This window comes from Oryzias latipes, chromosome 16, assembly GCF_053564925.1.
Source record: "Oryzias latipes strain Hd-rR chromosome 16, Olatipes_Hd-rR_3.1".
Classification (NCBI taxonomy): Eukaryota; Metazoa; Chordata; class Actinopteri; order Beloniformes; family Adrianichthyidae; genus Oryzias; species Oryzias latipes.
In genome coordinates, this window is record NC_136252.1 from 29126502 (window position 1) to 29146349 (window position 19848).

Here is a 19848-nt window from a genome sequence, read left to right on the forward strand (position 1 = left end):
AGTTTTTTTTGTTTCTTTTATTTAGTTTTTGTCAAGTCTGGTTTTGGTAAACAGTTACTTTTTAGTAAGGACCTGCAGTAACAAGTCTATAAAAACACAGATAAACCTGCCTTACAAAGAAAAAAGTGATGTAGTTTGTGGCCCCAGACTTCTAAATATTTAATGGTGAGGGTCTCCCTGACAGAGAAAACAAATGCAGCAGCTAAAAAGCACTCAGGCTTTTTGGCCTTGTTTAATGCCAGTGTCAGTAGCCTGCGGCTGACAGGATGTGCTGCAGGCAGAGAACAGGATGAGTTAAAAATGTCCGGAAGGGTAAGGCCCCCATGGTCAAGCATGAGTGATCCCAAAATCTCACAAGACTAAAAGTATACACTGAGACATCTTTGTTTCGGTGTACAACCTGAAAGCACTAACATAATAAAACTGCAAAGTTTTATTTTTTCACAAGAAAACTTATTAAAAAAAATTTTCTCTGAGATAAAAAGTCTTTTATTGTGAAGGGAGACATCTTTATTGTAATCCCCCTTTAAAAGGGACTTTTTTAGGAGCTCAGTTTTAAATTAATTGAATTTTTTAATAATTTTTTTTATTTTTTATTCACTTTTTTTTGTCTATGGTTTCTAAAAAGATTTTAATTTTGCAGTGTTTGCTACCATATAAGCAAAATGATGTGTTTTCAAATAACAGACAAAATGCTGCATTTATTTGTTTTTGTGCAATTATTGTTCACTGTCATCTGTCTTAGATTGTGTCCCCTGAGAGAAGAAACTGGTAAACAACCACATTTCCGGCGTGATAGATTTGGTATCAGGATTCTACTGCACCTTTGTCCTCAAGTTTGTTTCTTTCACTCTCTGCCTGGAGTTGTCATCATCTGCAACCTCCCACCCTTGTGACCACAGTTCTTTCCCTGCGTGTTTTGGACCTTGGTTACGGGTTTTGGATTTGGAGTCCTGCATCCTGCAGTCGTCCCTGAATTAATTTTTTTATTTCTGATTTGGACTAATGAATCTGGATGTGTGGACTGTTACAGAGAGTGACTGGCGTCAATCTATCCGTCTGTCCGTCATCTCTGGATAACTGGTTGGCTTCTCCTGTCTTGTCACTTTCATTCTAGACCTTCTTCAGATACTTAAAACTACAGATGAGGTGATGCACTTGCAGTGCTTAAGACTGTGGGGGCAGTGTTTAGATTTGGTTTACACTTAAACTGAGAGGGAAAAATTTACCAATCAGCCACTGGGGGTCCAGATGTAACCTATCCCCATTCAGGCATTTTTCAGTCTCAGTTTCAGTTTGCATCAGATCACAGTCAGAGAAAGAAGGGACTGCAGCAAACAAAGGTGTACCTATTTTACTTTTTATTTATTTATTTTTTAACTTGTCCTGTCCAACAGCTGGGCAAACAGAAGGGAGCTGAAGGCCTCTTGTGTTGGACGTATTTTACTTTAACAACAGGGGTTATGAATCTTCTGACAAACCAGAGGTATGACTGAATATACCCCTTTTGTAATAGTGGCCAAACTTTATTCATTTTAATCATATTTGAAAATCTATTGTGTTGGACCGGACGGAAGAAGAGAGAGGGATGTTAGATGGGGGATGGCAGGGTGATTATAGAAGGGGGGGTTAAAACCATGAAGCAGCATAAAGCAACAAGTTGCTGGATGGTTATATCATTTCAGTTAGGTTCAGATGTAATACAAGTCTATAAGGGCAGGGCCTGTCCACACACACACCCAAATGTCACAAAAATGTCACAAACATACATATCAACATGTACACAATACAGATAATGTTCACACAGGCATACCTATGCATTCAAACCAACTAGTATGAAATATTTCATTCAATCACGCAAAGTATTTGTGCAAAGCTGAGCTAACACCTGTGCTCGAGTGAGTGCTTTTGTTCCTCTAAAATGGATGATGGATAACTCATGGGGAAAAAAAAACTCATCAAGAACCCAATTTTCTTTGAGCACTTAGTCATTTGTTCCATCAGGCATCTGCACACTGAGACACGTCAGACTTTCTGCGGGAGTTTTAAGTAGCCTGTTACCTTAGCAGTTTTTCTAGAGCTAATTCCTGGCATGACATCTAGAATGTGACTCAAATGATTTTTTTCACACTCTAAAGTTTACAACTTGGATCATCTCCAGCCCAAAAATGTCATTGTAGAGGTACAGCATGGGTTGGATTGGTGGTAACTTGATTGGTCAGAGAAAAGGGTTACCAAATTCTATATATATTTTAGATGTATGCATAGCCTTTGCTTTAGTGTTAGTCAGACTGGAATGCTGTATTATAGCATCTGCCCACCTTCTGTAATTTAGGTTGTCTTGTTTTTTCTGCTGTTGCCCTGTGTGGGTCTGAGTCAGACTGGTTCATTTTGTATGTGTGGGCCTGACATCCCACAGCTTTGTTTTTCAACACTTTGTTGATGACCCTTGTCTGTCGAAGCCGCTGTGTGGTACAGTTCACCATCATCTACGTATGCATCTAATCTTAGACTAGGATGGAAATACTTTAAAGCTTGATAGGGTTATTTTATAACCAACCTAATGGCTTGAACTTTTGTTGTTTTTGTCAGAAAATCCTTTTTATTTCCCTTTTTGGATTTTCCGGCACTCATGTAAAACCTGTTAAATCACTTGGGAGAGCCAAACTGCTTTTTTTAATTATTATTATTTTTGCAGCTAATGCCTTTAGACTTTTCAATATCTAGTATCTACAGCTGCAGACAATCACTTGCTTCATTAGTGCACAACCAAATTCTGCCAACTGCAAACAGGGTCAGTAAGTGTGAGAAAGGTGTGGTGACATTATGCTAATTGGGTAAATTTATGTGTTTAAAGAACTGCAGGTTAATCTCTGCTATCTCTGATAACTTCTTTTTTATGTTATATCTGACGTTTCTATAACAGGTTCGGGGATCAGGAAAAAATTGTTTCCAGGGGTAGATTTCTGACAGGAGAGCTGATGGTGTGAGATGAAAACCCCCAAACAGTGTCCATGTGATCAGACAAAGCAACAATCAGTGTTGATGTGCTGTTTGGATCCAGACTGGGACCAGAATGAGAAGGCTGAGCCAAACTGTGTGGGTGAAATATGGTTTTTCTGCATACTAACAGAGGTTTCTGCTTGTTAAATACATATAAAAGTATAATAATTGGAACCCAAATATTCAGTTCAACTTCTCATTGATTAAATGCTTGACAAACAAAGAACCAATTAAAAAGGGAAAAACACTTCTTTGCATTATATGAAATTGTCAAAAAGCATTTGACTTTTGGTGTTTAGTTTAAACAACATTAATTAACAAATGAAAGCGTTTTTCTGTTTATTGTACTTGCATGTTTTTCACCATATAGCTATCACTATAATTAGAAAAATAAAAACATAGTGTGTGGACATTGAAGACGAATTTGAAAAAACTCAAAAATGTCATCCTCCAATGAGCGATGTCCCATACCTTATCCAGTTTCTTACTGTGTTTTGTTTTCTAACATTTCTTGATTTCTTGTGTTGTTATGAGAGCAAAATCATCCAGGTTCAGATCAACCTAAAATTATTACAAGACTAACTAAACATGTGTTTGACAAAATATTTATTAAAAAAAAAAAGGTTGAAGCAAAGAAAACCTTTAGGTCCATGCAAACACCTGATTGTTGTTACTTTCACTGTGGTAAGAAGGCTGGAAATGCCTGCTCATCAACAGAATGAGGCTTACTTAGAAAATCAGGGCTGATTGAAGACTCAAAAATCATTACGTCTCTTTTTCTGAAGTTGGATGAGTTTCTCAGTTGTCTTTAAAAAGTTATTTATAATCAATTATGTTTCACATAGTAAAGATCCTCTGAGCATGAAGATTTCACAACTGAATTATAGTTCAGACTCCTGAAAGTTTGTGTGTCTCTATCCTTTGACTGAAGGACCTGTGTGTTCTCTAAATGATTTTAACCCTTCTGTGTCAACGTCAATAATTGTGATAATAGTAATAATGATAATAATAATAATAATAATAATAATAATAATAATGAAATTAGATTTATATGCGCTTTTCCAGACGCTCAAAGCGCTTACAATGTGTCAATTATTCATTCACTCCTCATGTATACTTGGTGATGGTAGAGGCGTGGCTGACAGTTCGCGCCTATGGTCCCTCTAACTATCACTGGGACATTCATACGCATTCACACACCAGTGGAGCCACACTGGTGTTCGCCACACAAAAGGATAGTATTTTACAGTTACTTTGGGCTTTCATCCTCTATAATCTAACTAACTTGTTTTTTCCAGAGTGGTAAGGTCACATTTTGTTCTTTTTAATTCATTTAAATGTATGCAGCCGAGTAATGAGCGTTTCATCTGCTGTCAAAATGTCTAAAACAACGTTTAAAACAACCTGAGAGGAATACAGTTCCTACATCTGTAACAAACACTGATTTTGGCTGCGGCATTTGTGCATGTTCTGCATGCACACTTATCCAGATTTTTTATGTTGAAAGGGTTTTTTCTTAAAGGAAGCTCATTTACCTGAGTCTTTATCTTGACTCTAGCCTCAGAATTCCCCTTAGTCCGCTAAAATGAGAAATTAGTGGCCATGCACTGTCAGCTGCAGGTGAGACCCTGAATCCTTTAAATACTTGGTTTTGTGTTTATCACTTCCAGATTCCCCTGCGCCCTACAAATTTTGTATGCTCCTCTGCTCCGATCTCCTCTGCTGAATCCACATGATTCAGCTTATCACTTTTTCAGAGCTCTGCAGAAGCCCCATAATGGCGCAGTCATTTTAATCAGATCTGATGGAGGGCAGAAACTTCCAAAAACGAGACACCAGTTCTTAAACTTGATTTATCTGCACAAATACCAACAACTGTTCTAGTTCCATCTCCTTAAAAAAAAAAAGTTACCATCAGTTATATTAGTAAGTCAGCAAATGTTTTCTGATCAAATCTAACACCATTTTGTATTTACAATCTTATTACTTTTTTTTTTTACTCAACTCTGACTTAGTTATTTTAGTCTAAATATTTCAACAACATCACTATGCATCCACCCTCCCTATTTTCAAAATACGGTGAAATGTTTTCACATGCAGGATGTGAAATGGGAGCATTAAATGGTTGAATTTACATGAAGCAATTTAAAAATCAAGCTGGGACTTTCTTCCCTGAGCACTTCCAGTTCCTTGGCTAAATTAAAGCCTGGCAATTCCATTACTGAAGTACCGGTATAAAGATTTCAAATCTTGTCACTGACCTTACTGTGTGAACTTGCAAACCTAAAGAAAACATTCAGTGTATCTCTTTAGAGTCCAAACGTATATTGTTTAGAGCTAATAACAATGAATTTGTATCAAATTTGCTGCTTTCAAACTGGAATTGCTCCTATTTTGATGTAAAGGCAAATGCTGAATGAGGGGTTGAGCCTAATAAACCAAAGAAGAGTTTGAGTGGCATGAGCAGACAATTCTGAACACTCTTGATTTATGATGATTTTTCCCTATAGTTTGGTTTAGGGCACAAATGAAGTGAGACGAGATTGAGATGTTCGGACATGAAGACAGTGATTGTGTTTGTAAAAGGATGCTGGGCCTGAAGCTATCAGAAAAAGGACATATGGGAACACCAAAGAGGAGCTACATGGATGTAGTCAAGTAGAGGATATGCTCTTTTATTCAGGCTTTGTGCTTTTCCCCCTGTCACAGTCACACCAGCCGTTAATTGCTATTTATACAGAGCTATCTTTCAACTTTAAGTGGAATCATGGCATCTGGCCTTAATATTCTTTTTACATCCAGATGCCATGAATCAACTTCAAGATGTCACCTGGATAAATGAAAACTTTCCCCGACAGCTGTCCTCATGAGTCAATCAGATATATTTAGGTGTCTGGTTTTCAGTTTAACTGGGTCACGTCTCATTTGTGGCTCTTTTTGGTAATGGTTCTGTAGTGTTTGAAGTTATAGTTTTAAGTTGCTCCTACACCAGCAGTTCTTGACAAGATTTGGTAGTTCTTGAAAAATGTAACTTAAAAATTTTGATTTAAGAAAAAACTGTTGCATTTTTTTTCTTTTTTTGTACCATCTGTCATAAAGCAACAATGAAACTTGTTTAAACCATATTTTTTAAAACATTTTCATACAGTCAAAACACGGCCTCAGACCACCATACTTCTTGACGAAGAAGAGCCGGCTGAGGCCGGGGATGTAGACGGTTGAGTGAAACCCTTTGCCAACTCCTCTCAGATGAAGGCCTGCATGGCCTCAGCTATGCCCACCCGTCCTCAGGTGGGCAAAGCTCCGGGCAGGAGGTCGATGGCACTGATGTAGAGGGAGATGTGTGGTACGCTGCTTATTGAAGGCCTCCCGCAGGTCCTCGAATTGAACCGGCAACCCTTCCCATCTCCCATCTCCCCTGTCTGGCTGATCTCTTTGAGTGTGGTGGCTGCAATCGGTCTCAACGGAGCACAGGTTTCAGAGCTTCCTGCGGCCTGAAGGTAGTGTCGCCGGCGATGAGCAGAGGTGAACATGAGTCTGTGCTCTGACCAGTTTATAGTGGAATCATGCCTCTCCAGCCAAGGCAGGTTGTTGGCGCAAAGACAGATCACACTGCATAAGGAACCGCACGCATAGCTGTTGAACTTGTCTGGAAGCGCTATTCTTGGTCCCGGTGTGGGAGGTGGGCTAGGCGCGCCGCCTTCAGCGGTTGTTGAAGATAACTGAGCAACCAGAAGAGTTGCGGTGGATGTGTCCCTGACAGGCGGGTTGATTTGCAGGCATGACATTATGGCTTTGGTCGCAGAGGTTAGATGATGGAACTGGTGACTCTGCTCCACCGATGAAGTAGCAAACCCCACCAGGTTTTTTGGGCTAGGAACTTCTGCTGCTGGATCCATGTTTGGTGATGAATTCTGTCACAAGAACAGGCAGACGGCTGGTTCCAGTTGGAACAGGTTTATTAGCTCAGCTAAAACTCCACAATGCTAAATCAGGGTCAGGCAGGCAGGGGTCAATAACGAGCATGGGAGCATCAGAGAAACAATGAGAATAGTCAGGATCAAGGCGAGAGTCGGGGCAGGCAAACTGAGTCAAGGACGAAACAGGGTCAGGAAATCAGAAGATCAAGACTGGATACAGCGCTCAGTAATCCAGGCAGAGTGGCACAAACCATACTTCACACTGTGTGAGGCTCAGTGCAGTGCTTAAGTATGCTGTGATTGATCGCAAGTGAAAGTCAGGTGTGTGGCATCCAGAAACTGAGTACTGGGGTTGCTGGGAGATGACATCCATTTAGAACTCTGGAGAGCGTTCCGCTGTTGACCAGAGGGGGAGACAGAGATCTGCCCTCTGACATTAGGAGTAATACTGTTTTTTAATAATACCTAGTTAAAGTAAAACGTATTGTCAGTAAAACATGAAAGTAACTTGTTACTATTCACTTCTAGTTTTGATTTAAGCTTGGCCTGGCTTTTGTTTCAATTTTGGTTCTTCCATATTGATAAAGATTTGACTGTCCTTTGCGTTATAGCTAAATTTTTTACTCTAAATTGACCCTCGGTATGAAGGGATGTGTTTGTGTGGTCCTGCAATAGTCTGGCAACCCATCCTTCACCCGACAGTTGCTGAGATAGGCTCCAGCAACCACGTGACCAAAAAAGGGATTAAGTAGATTTAAAAGATAGAAGGATGATAGGATGTTTTCCCTTCCAAACAGAAGGAGAAACGAGCAATAAGAGAAAAAAGCTTGCTGAATGAAAAGAGAAGAAAAACAAGGAAAATTACTACATCCTTTTTTAGGTAAATAACATTTAAAACTAATCATTTTGTCAAAAACACCTTTTGACAGAACCATTGAAATTCAGCTTCAAGGTTAGATGAGATGCAGCTGTGCCACCCGCCGTCTTTGATGAAAGTTGTGTTAAATTGTCAGCTCTGAGCCAAACGCATCACTGTTTGTAAAATGGCTGTCACCTTCACTCGCTTTTATTTTTTTCCAGTTTTCAACTCTTTTCATCTCTGATAGGAGGATAAAAAATGTACCTGAATTAAATGCAGACCTCTTTGTGCACTGACTCCTGACATTAACTTTCCCTAATGTGCTAGGGAGTGAGGACTCTCCTGTAAGTTTGCAACTAAAGTTGTTGAGTTGCAGCAGTAAAAAGATCTTCAGGAGTAAATGCTTTTTTTAAATCTCAATGTTTAGTTGAAAAAAGACAAATATAAATTCTTCAGCGGGGTAAACATCAGAAAAACATCTCTCCTTTTTTCAGTTTCCACATAGTAATTTCCATTTCTGCACCCATGAAACAAATTACAAATGTATTTAATTTTTTTTAATTAACTGCACTCTTTAATAACTATTCCACAAACTCCAGCAGGCTACATATACTTTACAGAACAAGACAAAATGCGCACTGAGGAAAATAATACTCACATCCAAAGCTTGAGTTCACACAAACCTGTGCTCATTTTTGTTGTGAAAAAGGCAACAGCACAAATTGAAGATAAATTACAGAACATCTCTGAACAGTATTTACTAAAAGATGTTGTTGAAGCTCAGCTTGTCATTGTTCTTCAGTCTTTTGTGTTTTACTTGTGGTGCTGCTTTGTCTGTGACCAGGCAGGAAAAGTTTGTGTGCTCGTAGTCTGAACTTCTGGTCTCTCACACTATAAATAATAACATTCCAGCAGCTGTTTGTGGCCAAAATCCAGAAAGCAAAAAAAGAGAAGTTGCACCATTCGTTCCCCAAAACGTTCCCTACGACAAATACGGCGATGGGGGTGAAGGATGCTGTGAAGGCCACAGTGAGGGTCCCGATGGTCTTGGCTGCTTTTATGTCTGAGAACGTGGGGTTGCTAGTGTTATGGCATTCCGTCTCCGCCAGGGTTTTTCTGCGTTTTGAGTGCTGCCTGATGCTGGACAGAGAGATGATGTTGATGACAACGGTGCCACCAAGCAGGGTGAAGTCAAATGCAGGAAAGAGGAGGAGGATGTTCCAGGCCTGGGTAGGAAACTCGCCAATGGCACCTAAAGCGTAGTTGCACATCCGGCTACAGGAGTTGTACTCCAGCGCAATCTCCCTGCTGAAAACCATGGGAGACACCGCCAAGAAGAAACTCCCCACCCAGGAGAGGACTATGAGGATTGTTGTCCTTTTCCGGGTGATGACAGAGTCCTTGTGCAATGGCCTCAGCACAGCGATGCTCCGCTCAATCGTGAGCAGGAAGATGGTTGTGATGGAGACAAAAGTGCACCCGGCAAAAATGGGTCCGATGATGTTGCACGGGTGGAAGCTCACCAATTGGGAATTGTACAAAGTCCACTCTGGGCCGGACTCAGTCACCATGAGATGGATCTCGGCGTAGACGGACAGTGGCACAACGAATATTCCCACCGCCAAATCAGCCACAGCCAGGGATGCCTTCAGGTAGCCCTGCGGCGTGTGGAAGACTTTAGTCCCGAACACCACCGCCAGAGTCACAAAATTCCCAAACAAGGTGGCAAATATGAGCAGCAGCATGAAAACCACCATAAAGATCCTGTTGGCCATGGTGCAGCAGCAAACAGTGCAGTGCGCTGGGTCAGGCCTGTCCAGCATGCCGGGGGTGTTTGTCTCAATCATCGGGTGAGGAGAATCTGAACACTCACAGTGTAACCTTAAACACAAGCAGAAAAACATGTCAGGCGTGAAAGATCAGCACAAGAAACGAGGACAAGAATGTACAAACTGAATTTTGAACATTAATGGCAAAACAATTTGCTCCGTGTTCCTGAAGTCATTTTCGTCTTTTGATTGGTGGGCAGGATAATCTGTCAAAAAAGATGCATAATTTCTGACTCTTTAGTTTAGGTTAAGATTGTTGAAGGAGAAGCTCATGCTGATATAATTCATGTTTTTTAAACTGCTTTGTCATATTTTGATGCCTGCCTCTACGAAGTTTCAGCCTGGACTTTCTGTATATGTGGATTATTTATTTATTTATTTATTTATTTATTTATTTATTTTTTTGATTAGACGTTAAACAATAATGCAACCTTCCTGTAAACAACCTTTATTGATACTCAAACTGGGGCAGAAGCCAAAGAAATCATGTTCAGCTCTGGCTACCAGGTTGTCAACATTTTCTGCTCCTGACCTTTGACCTTGGAGTCACTTAATTTTATACTTTGCACAATCAGTGTCTCAAAACATTTATTTGGATTCATTTATCAAAATGTTTTTTCGTTTCTCTTCCATTTGAGTCTTTAAAAAAAGGCAAAGCTATAAATAACTTTATTTGCAATATTTTATCAAATATTGATAAATGTGTGCCTTTTTCTTTTCTGGAAGTGCAAAGAATAAGGGTCTTATTTGCAAAATTGATCCAAAAAAATATTTGTTTCACTTACATTTGGGTTTTACAACAATTTCAAATCTATAAACAAATTTATTTATAACATTTATGCAATTATTTAAGATTGTATGCCCTGTTCTTCATTAATAAGCAAGGAAAAGGGTCTTATTTGGAACAAATCTCAAAAATCTTATGAATGTTCACTCACATTAGGGTTTTTACAACAAATTCAAAGCTATAAATAACTCAATTTGTACTATTTAAGGAGTTATTTAGGATTTATTGACTTTTATAATAGAGCAATAAAAAGACAAATAATAATACCAACAAAAGTAAAGAAAAAGGGAAAAAAAATAGGTACAAAGTAGCAAAAACATAAATATAAAAAAAATATTTAACTCAATAAAATAGAATTACTACATAAAAACACAGTTTTCTGTTAGTTATTGTGTCTAAATTGTATAGTTATGTTTTAGAATTATGATTTGGTTTTGTTGTTAAATGAAATCCATCAATTTTAAGTGACTATATTTGCTGTCATTTTCACATGGGAAACAAACCAACCACAGGTAAGAGAGCATGTTTGGGAATTTTCATCATATTTTTTAACAAGGGGGTATGTGGGTGACGCCCTGCTGTCTGTGCTGTCAAACATAACAGTAACCCACACATCCAGCCTTTAATTGTTCCCCTAATTGCTTATTTTTCCCGCCAAAAGGTAGAAACGGATTTCTTTTACTCTGTGCTTTTCTCACATTTATCACTGAGCACCTGACCCTGCCCTCCTGACTCTCACATCCTCCCATTCACCTCTTTCTCAAATGTCTTTCACCCCTCAGGTTAATGACCATTTTTTTCCTATTTGCCAAACTGTCACCAGGGGCATAGCTGAAAGTGCACTCAGCATATTAACAAGCCCCGCTAAACTCCTGATCAGACTACATGTGGTCCTATCTTTGCCCCCTCCTGTCAAATTCCAGGAGAAAAAAAACACACCTACGATCTTTACCCATTTGAAGTTTTTTTCTTTTCACCTTTGCTGCTCCTTTTTCGAAAATTACATCTAAATGTTGATAACTCTGCACAACGATGAAGACAGAAGGAGGTGAACTTTGGAGAAAAAAACAAAGCTGATGGATCGGAAACCAACTGAGTAATGCAAGAGTTACATAATATTAAGCCATGGCTTCATGATTACTCTTATAGGCTTAAAAACATTTAGCTTTGTAAAATATCTCAGCTTGCATCCTGATGGATTTTATTGTAAAAAACCTCTGATTGTTTGACCAGGAAAGTTTTGCTCCTTGAGGATGGAGAGATGGATGGATTCCCCCTAATTCTAGCTCTCGGAGTAGTGACGTCATAATCTGAACAAAAACAACAATAGCTGTAGTAGTAAACACAACGGCTGATGCTTTTTATCCTCCCACGCAGCTTCCTTTTTTTTTAAACAAAGAGATAATTTTTTTTACACATTTCGTTCAGTCTGATCTAATAAAGCTACCAAATATCATTTTCGAGATTGAAAGCTAAATGTTGGGGGTTATTCAAACGATCCACTGGTGTGGAAAAAGTGGTGCTCAAATCAGCGTGGCAACGCGCGCGCTTCATTGCTGGATAAAAAAAACGCAATTTAAGTCGTCACTGACGTCTTTGTGTCGCATTTATTGTAAAAGAAAAACTGCTGGAGTGGCTCAGAAAATGTAAAAAACAAAAAAAAGCCTCGGCTGTGGGCGACCTTGTCGTTACTTGTTCTGTCTGTTCACTTTAAGCTCGTTTTCCTTCACTGTACATCCATCCGGAGCGCGCAGCCATGCAGAACACTCCGCTCAGCCAATAATAGCTTTAATTACAAAAAAATCTAAAAAAAAAAAAACCGCATGAGTCCTAAAACATCCATGAACGTGTTCACTCAAAAATTAAACAGTTTTCAAAAATATTCTTTCGTTGTTATTCCAACTCTACTCACTTTTAGTCTGGAATTCAAAATGCCACAAGAGGCCAGCAGCTTGTAAAGTTCCATGTTTTTTTACCCATTGAAAATCCACGCGCAAACTTGTCCACTAGCTTTTTAAATCCCACAGAGAAGCAGATGGACATGAAGCTTCTGGAGCATCGGAAGTCACTTCCCGGGTAAGGATGGATGCGTTGCGCCAGGCGCTGCGCTCTGATCCGCGCCGCTCTGCAGACACCGTTAAGTGTCTCCTCCGCTGGTGTCTCCATAGGCTGGAGATGCTGGTGATGACAGAGGGAGCCCACCTCCCACTTCTTGCGCCCCCTGCACGCGCGGCTCACAAACCGATGCTGCACCGCAGGACTGGGGGGAGGTGGGTCGCGCGAGGGGTGGGCGTTTTTTTCCATTAACGCGCTGATCTACAGGTGATTTTTCATCATTAACCCAGAAGCTTCATATCGAACTGAGAGATTAACGTTCATTGATTTTTAATCTAAGACCAGAACTCGCTCAAATAAGCTGTCCACTGCTGTTTTAAAGCATGGAAATGAGACCTGCCTGATGACTTCCCAGCAGGCAAGCCACAGGCTCAAAGAAGGTTCCTCAAGATGACGTTACAATGATTGCGCTTCTACTTTCGATGTAAGGCTGGACTGTCCTGCTGCTTTTCACAGAACTCTGAGGTCCAAGAACATTTGGAGGCAGATTCTGAGGACCCTAAATCTTTTTCGTCCTTGAGATCAAGTCAAGTGAAGCAAAATAAAATTTTTAAAATTTATTGATATCAGTATCTGCTTAAGTTCCTTGAGTTTGGCGATAAAGGGAGGAGATGGTCATCAAAGATGACAAGAATGAAAAAAATACACAGATCATATAAAATACAAAATATTTGTCCTCCAGCAGCTGAGCAAACAGAGAAGATCTGAAGGCCTTTTTTGTTGGACATATTTACTGTTACAACAGGGGTTATGAATCTTTTGAGTGTATATTTATATAAACCCCTTTTGTATGTGAGGCTAAACTTTAATTATATTCGTTACGTTTGTACACTTTTTTTTTTTTTGTTGGACCGCTTGGAAAAGAAGAAGACACAGAAGAAAGTGGGATGTTGGAGATGGTGGGGGTGTAAGGGGAACTAAAGAGGAAGGAGAAAAAGTCAGGTTAAAAACAAAATGATGCCATCTTCTTGACATTATATGGGCTCCTAAACGCAAATTGACACATTTGCTTTTATATTGAATCCGTTCTATTTATTTTTATTTATTCATTTATTTAACGGGGACAGTGCAAATTAAAAGCATGGCTGCATTGCGCCAGAATTAGCCCAAAGGCTATTTTTCAACTGTTGTCCCCGGACAGGTGTTAAAATCGTCTACCTAAAAACCTCAAAGCATCAATTTAATACATTAATAGAAAATATACATGTAAAATGAACAATCATTTACAATACATAAAAACATGCACACAGTGAAAAATATAAAAACAAATATAAAAGACACAAAGGTGACAGATCGGACAAGGAGAGGCAATCATTAATATAGTTTAATGTAGACATGTTTGTTGTGATATGAAGCAGTTTTTTAGGTGCTTTTTAAACAGAGTGTATGTGGTGAGGTCTCTAATTACGTGAGGAACTGAGTTCCACTCTTGTGCTGCTGTCATGGAATAATAACAGAATGCTTACTGATTATTATTGAGGAAAATGATTTCACTATTGCAAAGCAACAATAGTTTATTAGAAATTCATCTGAGTTGTGGGCGGGACCATTGGCAGGAAGCAACTCCCCTAGCTTACCCCCACAACCCCAACCTAACATTACTGGTGCAACACAAATAGCGAGCAATTTACAGCTGTATAGTTTTTAGCCAGATACCAGCTCAGCCGAGGAAAACGAAGACGTTCATGGACCTACTTGTCTATGAGTGGATGCAGAATGGAGCTTGTATTTGCGACCAATACAATTTTCTTTCAAACTGCATTTTTTTCATCTGCTCCTGATCCACAGACTTGAATAAAGAAAAACTTTTATTTTTTCCCCATAATAAGACAAAAGCCATAAGAAAATGTTAGAAAAAAACACCAAAAACACATTTTTTCATCGGAAACCCATTCCGATGAAAAAAAATGCAATACACAATCCCATTCACCTCTTAGGTAAATATGTAAAAAAAAAAAAGAAAGTTTATGTGCAGAAGTTGTAAAACCGGTAAACCCTTGAAGATCAATGTCTGTAAATCCAGTCCTATATTCTTTCAAAATAGTTGATCTTCCATAATTAAAGATAAACCAAGTCTTATTGACTGCTCTTTAATTAGTGTTAATGACTGTGAAGGAAATTGTTTTATTATTATCATTGTGTAAATGTATTTGTTTAAATGTGTGTTTAAATGTTAACTCAGATTGACCTTTTCTGAAAACAGTTCTGTGTGTTTGTTCATCTGCTTCTCATCCCAATCCCAGCAAGAGAGGGGGGTTTACGACACTGTCCTTAGCTGATAAGGGATACTGTTTGAACTTAGAATCCAACCAAAAGGGTCATTATACGACACCCCAAATGAACTTTTCTCTTTGTCTTGAAATTGTGACCTCCCACTTGTGTTCTTAATAAAAGCAGCATGAGGAGAGGCAGACCTTTGAGAAGAGAAACGTGGTGGACCTTTTCCAACACATTTGCTCCTCTCCCTCGTGCATGAGAAACTTGATTCTTGTTGTGGTTTGTTGTTTATAATTGTGTTTTTCTTTAATGTCTAGATGCATTTATCTGACAATGACCCAAGTATGCAGCAGGTAAGTATCATCTGTATACAATTAATTATAATAATTCCGCAAAAACTGCATTTTCCAGTATTTAAGTTGAGAAAGGGTTATCAAAGTGTTTAAAGAGGGATTTTTATTTTATTTTTTTCAGTAGAAACTGTGAAAATCCATCCTCCAGGCTGAGGGGGAGTAACCATCTGGCTCTTTGCTTTGCAACACTTTTAAAATTCCAGCATCTGTGATGGTATGGGGGTGCATTAACGCACAGGGCATGGCTAACATGCACATCTGTGAAAGACATGAAATATGACCTACGAAGCACATGATCCTCACAGATCCATAGGATAACTTAAAGACAGAGGGACATCCAGGAACATGACTTAAAAACTTTAAACCAAATTTATTTTTATCCACTTCATTGTTTTTCTTTTATTTTTTTTCTATTTTTTTTATTTTTTTGCTAATTTGAGTCTCCTTGCCTTGCTTTAATGGAAATGTTTTCTGCTAGGATGTTTGTTAGACTCACAGTTTTGGGAACTGAAGGCAAAAGATTATAATTAAACCTGGTTAATGGGTGGAGTCCGCAGAGTCCCCAAGCACCAGACGTTAGCTTTATTCTTGTGCCTCTGTAATTAATTTGCTCTGTGAATGGATCAATTTGTAGATCTGATTGGAGTTCATGAGATTAAAAAAAAATCTTCATTGACTTAAAAAGTTGATGTTACATTTCTGCTCACTAAAGGAGCTACTAAAAAGTTCAATAAAATGGATGAACCTGTTTCATAGTCGGATAATGTTTACTTAATCTACATAAAAGCTAAATTGAAGATCGTGATAAATCTGTGTAAAAAAGGGATTTACCAGCATATGTTGCAGCACCTTTAACATTTGATGTAAGAATATTAAACAAAACCTAATAAAAGTCCTCTCTCAAAACAGTTTGTGACATTGCTCTTGTCTCAAACTGTTCTCAGTCTAGTTTCAATGAGTCAGAGAGGGTCCTTTAATGGACTAAGGACTGCCCAGAAGGTAGCCTGCCTTCACCCGTCACTGGCTGGGTCATTTCTAGTGTCCCAGTGACCCCAAATCGGGAAAAGGTAGGAGCAGAGTATGGACACATGGAGTCAGAAAACGGGACACTGATATCAGATTTGTTGACCATAACAGGGAAAGACTGGAGACAAAATAAAAAATTGACATTTTGTATAAGTTCACATCCAGTGGGTAAGACGGAGTTTGAGCTGCAATGACAGGAAAAATGAGAACACGGTCTCAATTTCCCTCAATTTCCCAATTTCTCTAATATTTTCTTAGCATTGAGAAACAACTATAATCAGTTTTTTGCAAGACTGCTTTTGTTGTGCTCATCAAAAGTTCAGCAAGGGGCTAAATACCAACAGCATGACAACAACAAAGCAGAGAATTGCACAGGGTGATGAACAGTGATACTTCAATTGTTAGAGATTTTAGTGCTGCAGCTGTTCAGGTCAATTGGTTAGAAATTACTACATATGGTTTGATTACTGTTGGCTACATTCACACAAATGTATTAAAGAAAAACTTTTGGCAGCACAACACCACATTATGTCCATTTTTGTTTTTAAAAAAGAACAAATAAGTACAATGCAAAAAGAGGTAGCATAAAAAAAGGAAATAATACTATTTTAAGAAGAACATTTGTCCTTTACAATAAATCTTATAAGATATCAAAAACTGGACACAAGGAGTTCCACACAAGTATTCAAAAAGGGAAAAAGAAACCAAGCAAGCTAACTGTTTACTTCCAATTAAATGTTACTTTTTATGAACCTAATTGTGGTTCATTTTAATTGCAGTGACAAAAAACTAGTGTAATAAGTAGAAATGACTCATTTTAGAACAAAATAAGAAAATTATCTTAGAACAAGTTGGCCCATCTTAATGAATCTTCAAAAAATCTAAAAACCAGCACTTTTTCTTAGAACGTAAATCTAAATTTCTGTTTTCAAAATAATAAATAAGTGCCAGTCTAACTGTATGCTGTACATGTTTAGTCTGAGCCTGAAGCTGGGGAAGGTGCCACAGCTGTGGAAGACATCCTGCGTGGTCCCGGTTCCGAAGACATCCCGGCCGACTGACTTTAAGGACTACAGACCGGTGGCGCTGACCTCTCATCTGATGAAGACGATGGAGAGGCTGGTGCTCACACATCTTCGTCCCATGGTCAGCCAGTCGATGGACCCGCTGCAGTTCGCCTACCAGCCCGGTATCGGAGTTGAGGATGCTGTCATCTTCCTCCTGGATAGAGCTCTGTCACACCTGGACCAGACTGGGAGCTCTGAGAGAGTCATGTTTTTCGACTTCTCCAGCGCTTTCAACACCATTCAACCGCTGCTGCTGAGGGACAAGTTGGTGCACATGGGCGTGGACCAGCATCTGTCTGCATGGATGCTGGACTACCTTTCAAACCGACGGCAGTATGTGAGGTCTCGCCACTGTGAGTCAGATATGATCGTCTGTAACACAGGAGCACCGCAGGGAACAGTTCTGGCTCCGTTCCTGTTCACTGTCTACACCGCAGACTTCATGTCCAGCTCAGCATCTTGTCACCTGCAGAAGTTCTCGGATGACTCTGCCGTCGTCGGACTAATCACGGATGACAATGACAGAGAGTATAGAGAGCTGATTCAGAACTTTGTGGACTGGTGCCAGCGGAACTACCTCCAGATTAATGCAGGGAAAATCAAGGAGCTGGTGGTGGACTTTCGCAGGCACACTCACTGTTACATGCAGGGGTTTTTCAAGTCTTTCTTTTGTTTCTTTCCTCTGCATGTGCTTAACGAGCTGAGTGAAGACACCTGGTGGAGACCTGACCAGCTGCACAATCAGGCCCCAAAGCCAGCCACCAGGCCTGCATATAAGCTCCTGTGAACCACTGGAGGAGGAAGCTCTTCCTGGATCACTACCAGATGAATGTTTTGAGCTTGCTGTGTTGGAGATTGTGGGAGGTTTGTGGACAGGTAAGACAGGGTACCCTGTACACCTCATGCAGCTTGCGTTCTGTTAGACACACTAAGTAAGTTGGTTGGTGCCACCCCTTGTATGTTTTATCATCACTTTATAGATAAGGCAGTGAGTCTTTTCTTTTCTTGTTTTAGTTTTAGCGCTTTGATAGCCAGGCTGAGTTTTGTTCTATTAATTTCATTCCTTTGGCCCAACCTTTGTCCCTACCTCCCCAACTCCACGTCCAATAAAATCTTTAAAAGTTCCTCATTGTGTGTGTTTATGTTACGTACACCTCCGCCCTAGACCTGTTCGTTTGTGAACGTAACATAATTGGGGGCTCGTCCGGGATACTGTTAACCTGTGTTTGACATTTACGTTTGTTTTCACACAATGTTTGATTTACAGGACTTTCTGGATCACCCTAGTCATCTTAAAGTTGACTTGTGTCGCAAGGATGATCTTTTGCTTATTGCTGCTCATTTTGGCATTAGTGTTTCTAAGCAAAGCCTGAAAAGAGAAATTAAAAACCATGTGGTGGGGAAGTTAATTCAGATTGGTGTTCTGGGAGAGCCTATGGATGCTGGCCATGCTGTTCTGGGAGAGGCTGTTTCTCCTGGTGTTTCTGTTTCAGATGTGAAGGACCATATCACACCCATTCGTCCACCAGAGGGTGTTCCTGCAATGCCTGTCACCTTGCCCCGCTTTGATGCATCCTCTCCTCATGTTTCTGGTTCCGGTGCCAAACTAAAAGTACGGCTAACTCGACTCCATTTGGAAGCAGAAGAGAGGGAGAGGGTGAGAAAAGCAGAGTACGACCTACGTCTCCAGGTGAAAAAATTAGAAATTGAAGCCGAAAAAGAGATCAGGCTCCGCCAGATAGAACTCGAAGCCATGAAAATTTCCTCAGGACAGTTTCAACCCTCACTATCTGAAAAATCGGGGGACGTTTTAACAAAGCACAGTTTTGATGTCAGTAGAAATATTGCACTTGTACCAGCATTCAGGGAGTCAGAAGTTGATTCGTATTTCAATGCATTTGAAAGGGTTGCTAGTGCACTAGACTGGCCAAAAGACATGTGGCCTATTTTGCTCCATTGCAAATTGGTTGGAAAGGCCCAAGAAGTTGTGTCTGCTTTGTCTTTACAGGAAAGCTTGGATTACAGTGTCCTCAAAGAAGCTATACTACGTGCATATGAACTAGTGCCTGAGGCATACAGGCAGAGGTATCGGAACCACAAAAAGTCCAGTGAGCAGACTTTTGTGGAGTTTGCACGTGAAAAGGGGAATCTCTTTGACAAGTGGTGTGCTTCTAGCAATGTCAAAGATGACTTTGAAGCACTACGTCAGCTGGTCTTGCTAGAAGACTTCAAGAGAGCTTTGCCAGAAAAGCTTGTGGTGTTCTTAAATGAACAAAAAGTGTCTTCTCTGTCTAAGGCGGCTGTCCTAGCTGACGAGTTTGTGTTGACACACAAAAATGTATTTGGGGCACTTCACTCTCAAAGCCACTCTGATCCTCTATTAACTCGCCTTAGCCATTCAGATAAACCAAAGCCACCATTGTCACCCCCTCGCTCATGTTTTTACTGCCACAAAAGGGGACATCTTATTGCTGACTGCTATGCCCTGAAGAAGAAGTCAACCTCTTCTAGTCAACCAAAGGGAATGGGATTGATGCAGGCTACATGTTCTGATCTCCCACGTCAACAGGAGGGTATCAACATGGACCCCTGTTTCAAGCCATTTGTCTCAACTGGTGTTGTGTCTCTTACTGATGACACGGCTGTCCAGTGTCCTGTAAGAATCTTAAGAG

The 19848-nt window shown here is 39.8% G+C and overlaps 1 protein-coding gene across 1 annotated transcript; it reads right to left on the reverse strand.

Moving 5' to 3' along the window:
* Nucleotides 1-8325: 8325 nt before the first annotated feature.
* On the reverse strand, nucleotides 8326-12449 carry LOC101172928 (5-hydroxytryptamine receptor 1B). Its single transcript, XM_004078460.5, has 2 exons — nucleotides 12311-12449; nucleotides 8326-9663 (listed from the first exon to the last, which is right to left on the reverse strand). The coding sequence occupies exon 2, from the start codon at nucleotides 9627-9629 to the stop codon at nucleotides 8571-8573; it is 1059 nt and encodes a 352-aa protein (XP_004078508.1). The 5' UTR covers nucleotides 9630-9663; nucleotides 12311-12449; the 3' UTR covers nucleotides 8326-8570.
* Nucleotides 12450-19848: the final 7399 nt, after the last annotated feature.

Coding starts and splice junctions, on each gene's coding strand:
- LOC101172928 (XM_004078460.5), bottom strand. CDS start 9,629: ATGATTGAGACAAACACCCCCGGCATGCTGGACAGGCCTGACCCAGCG.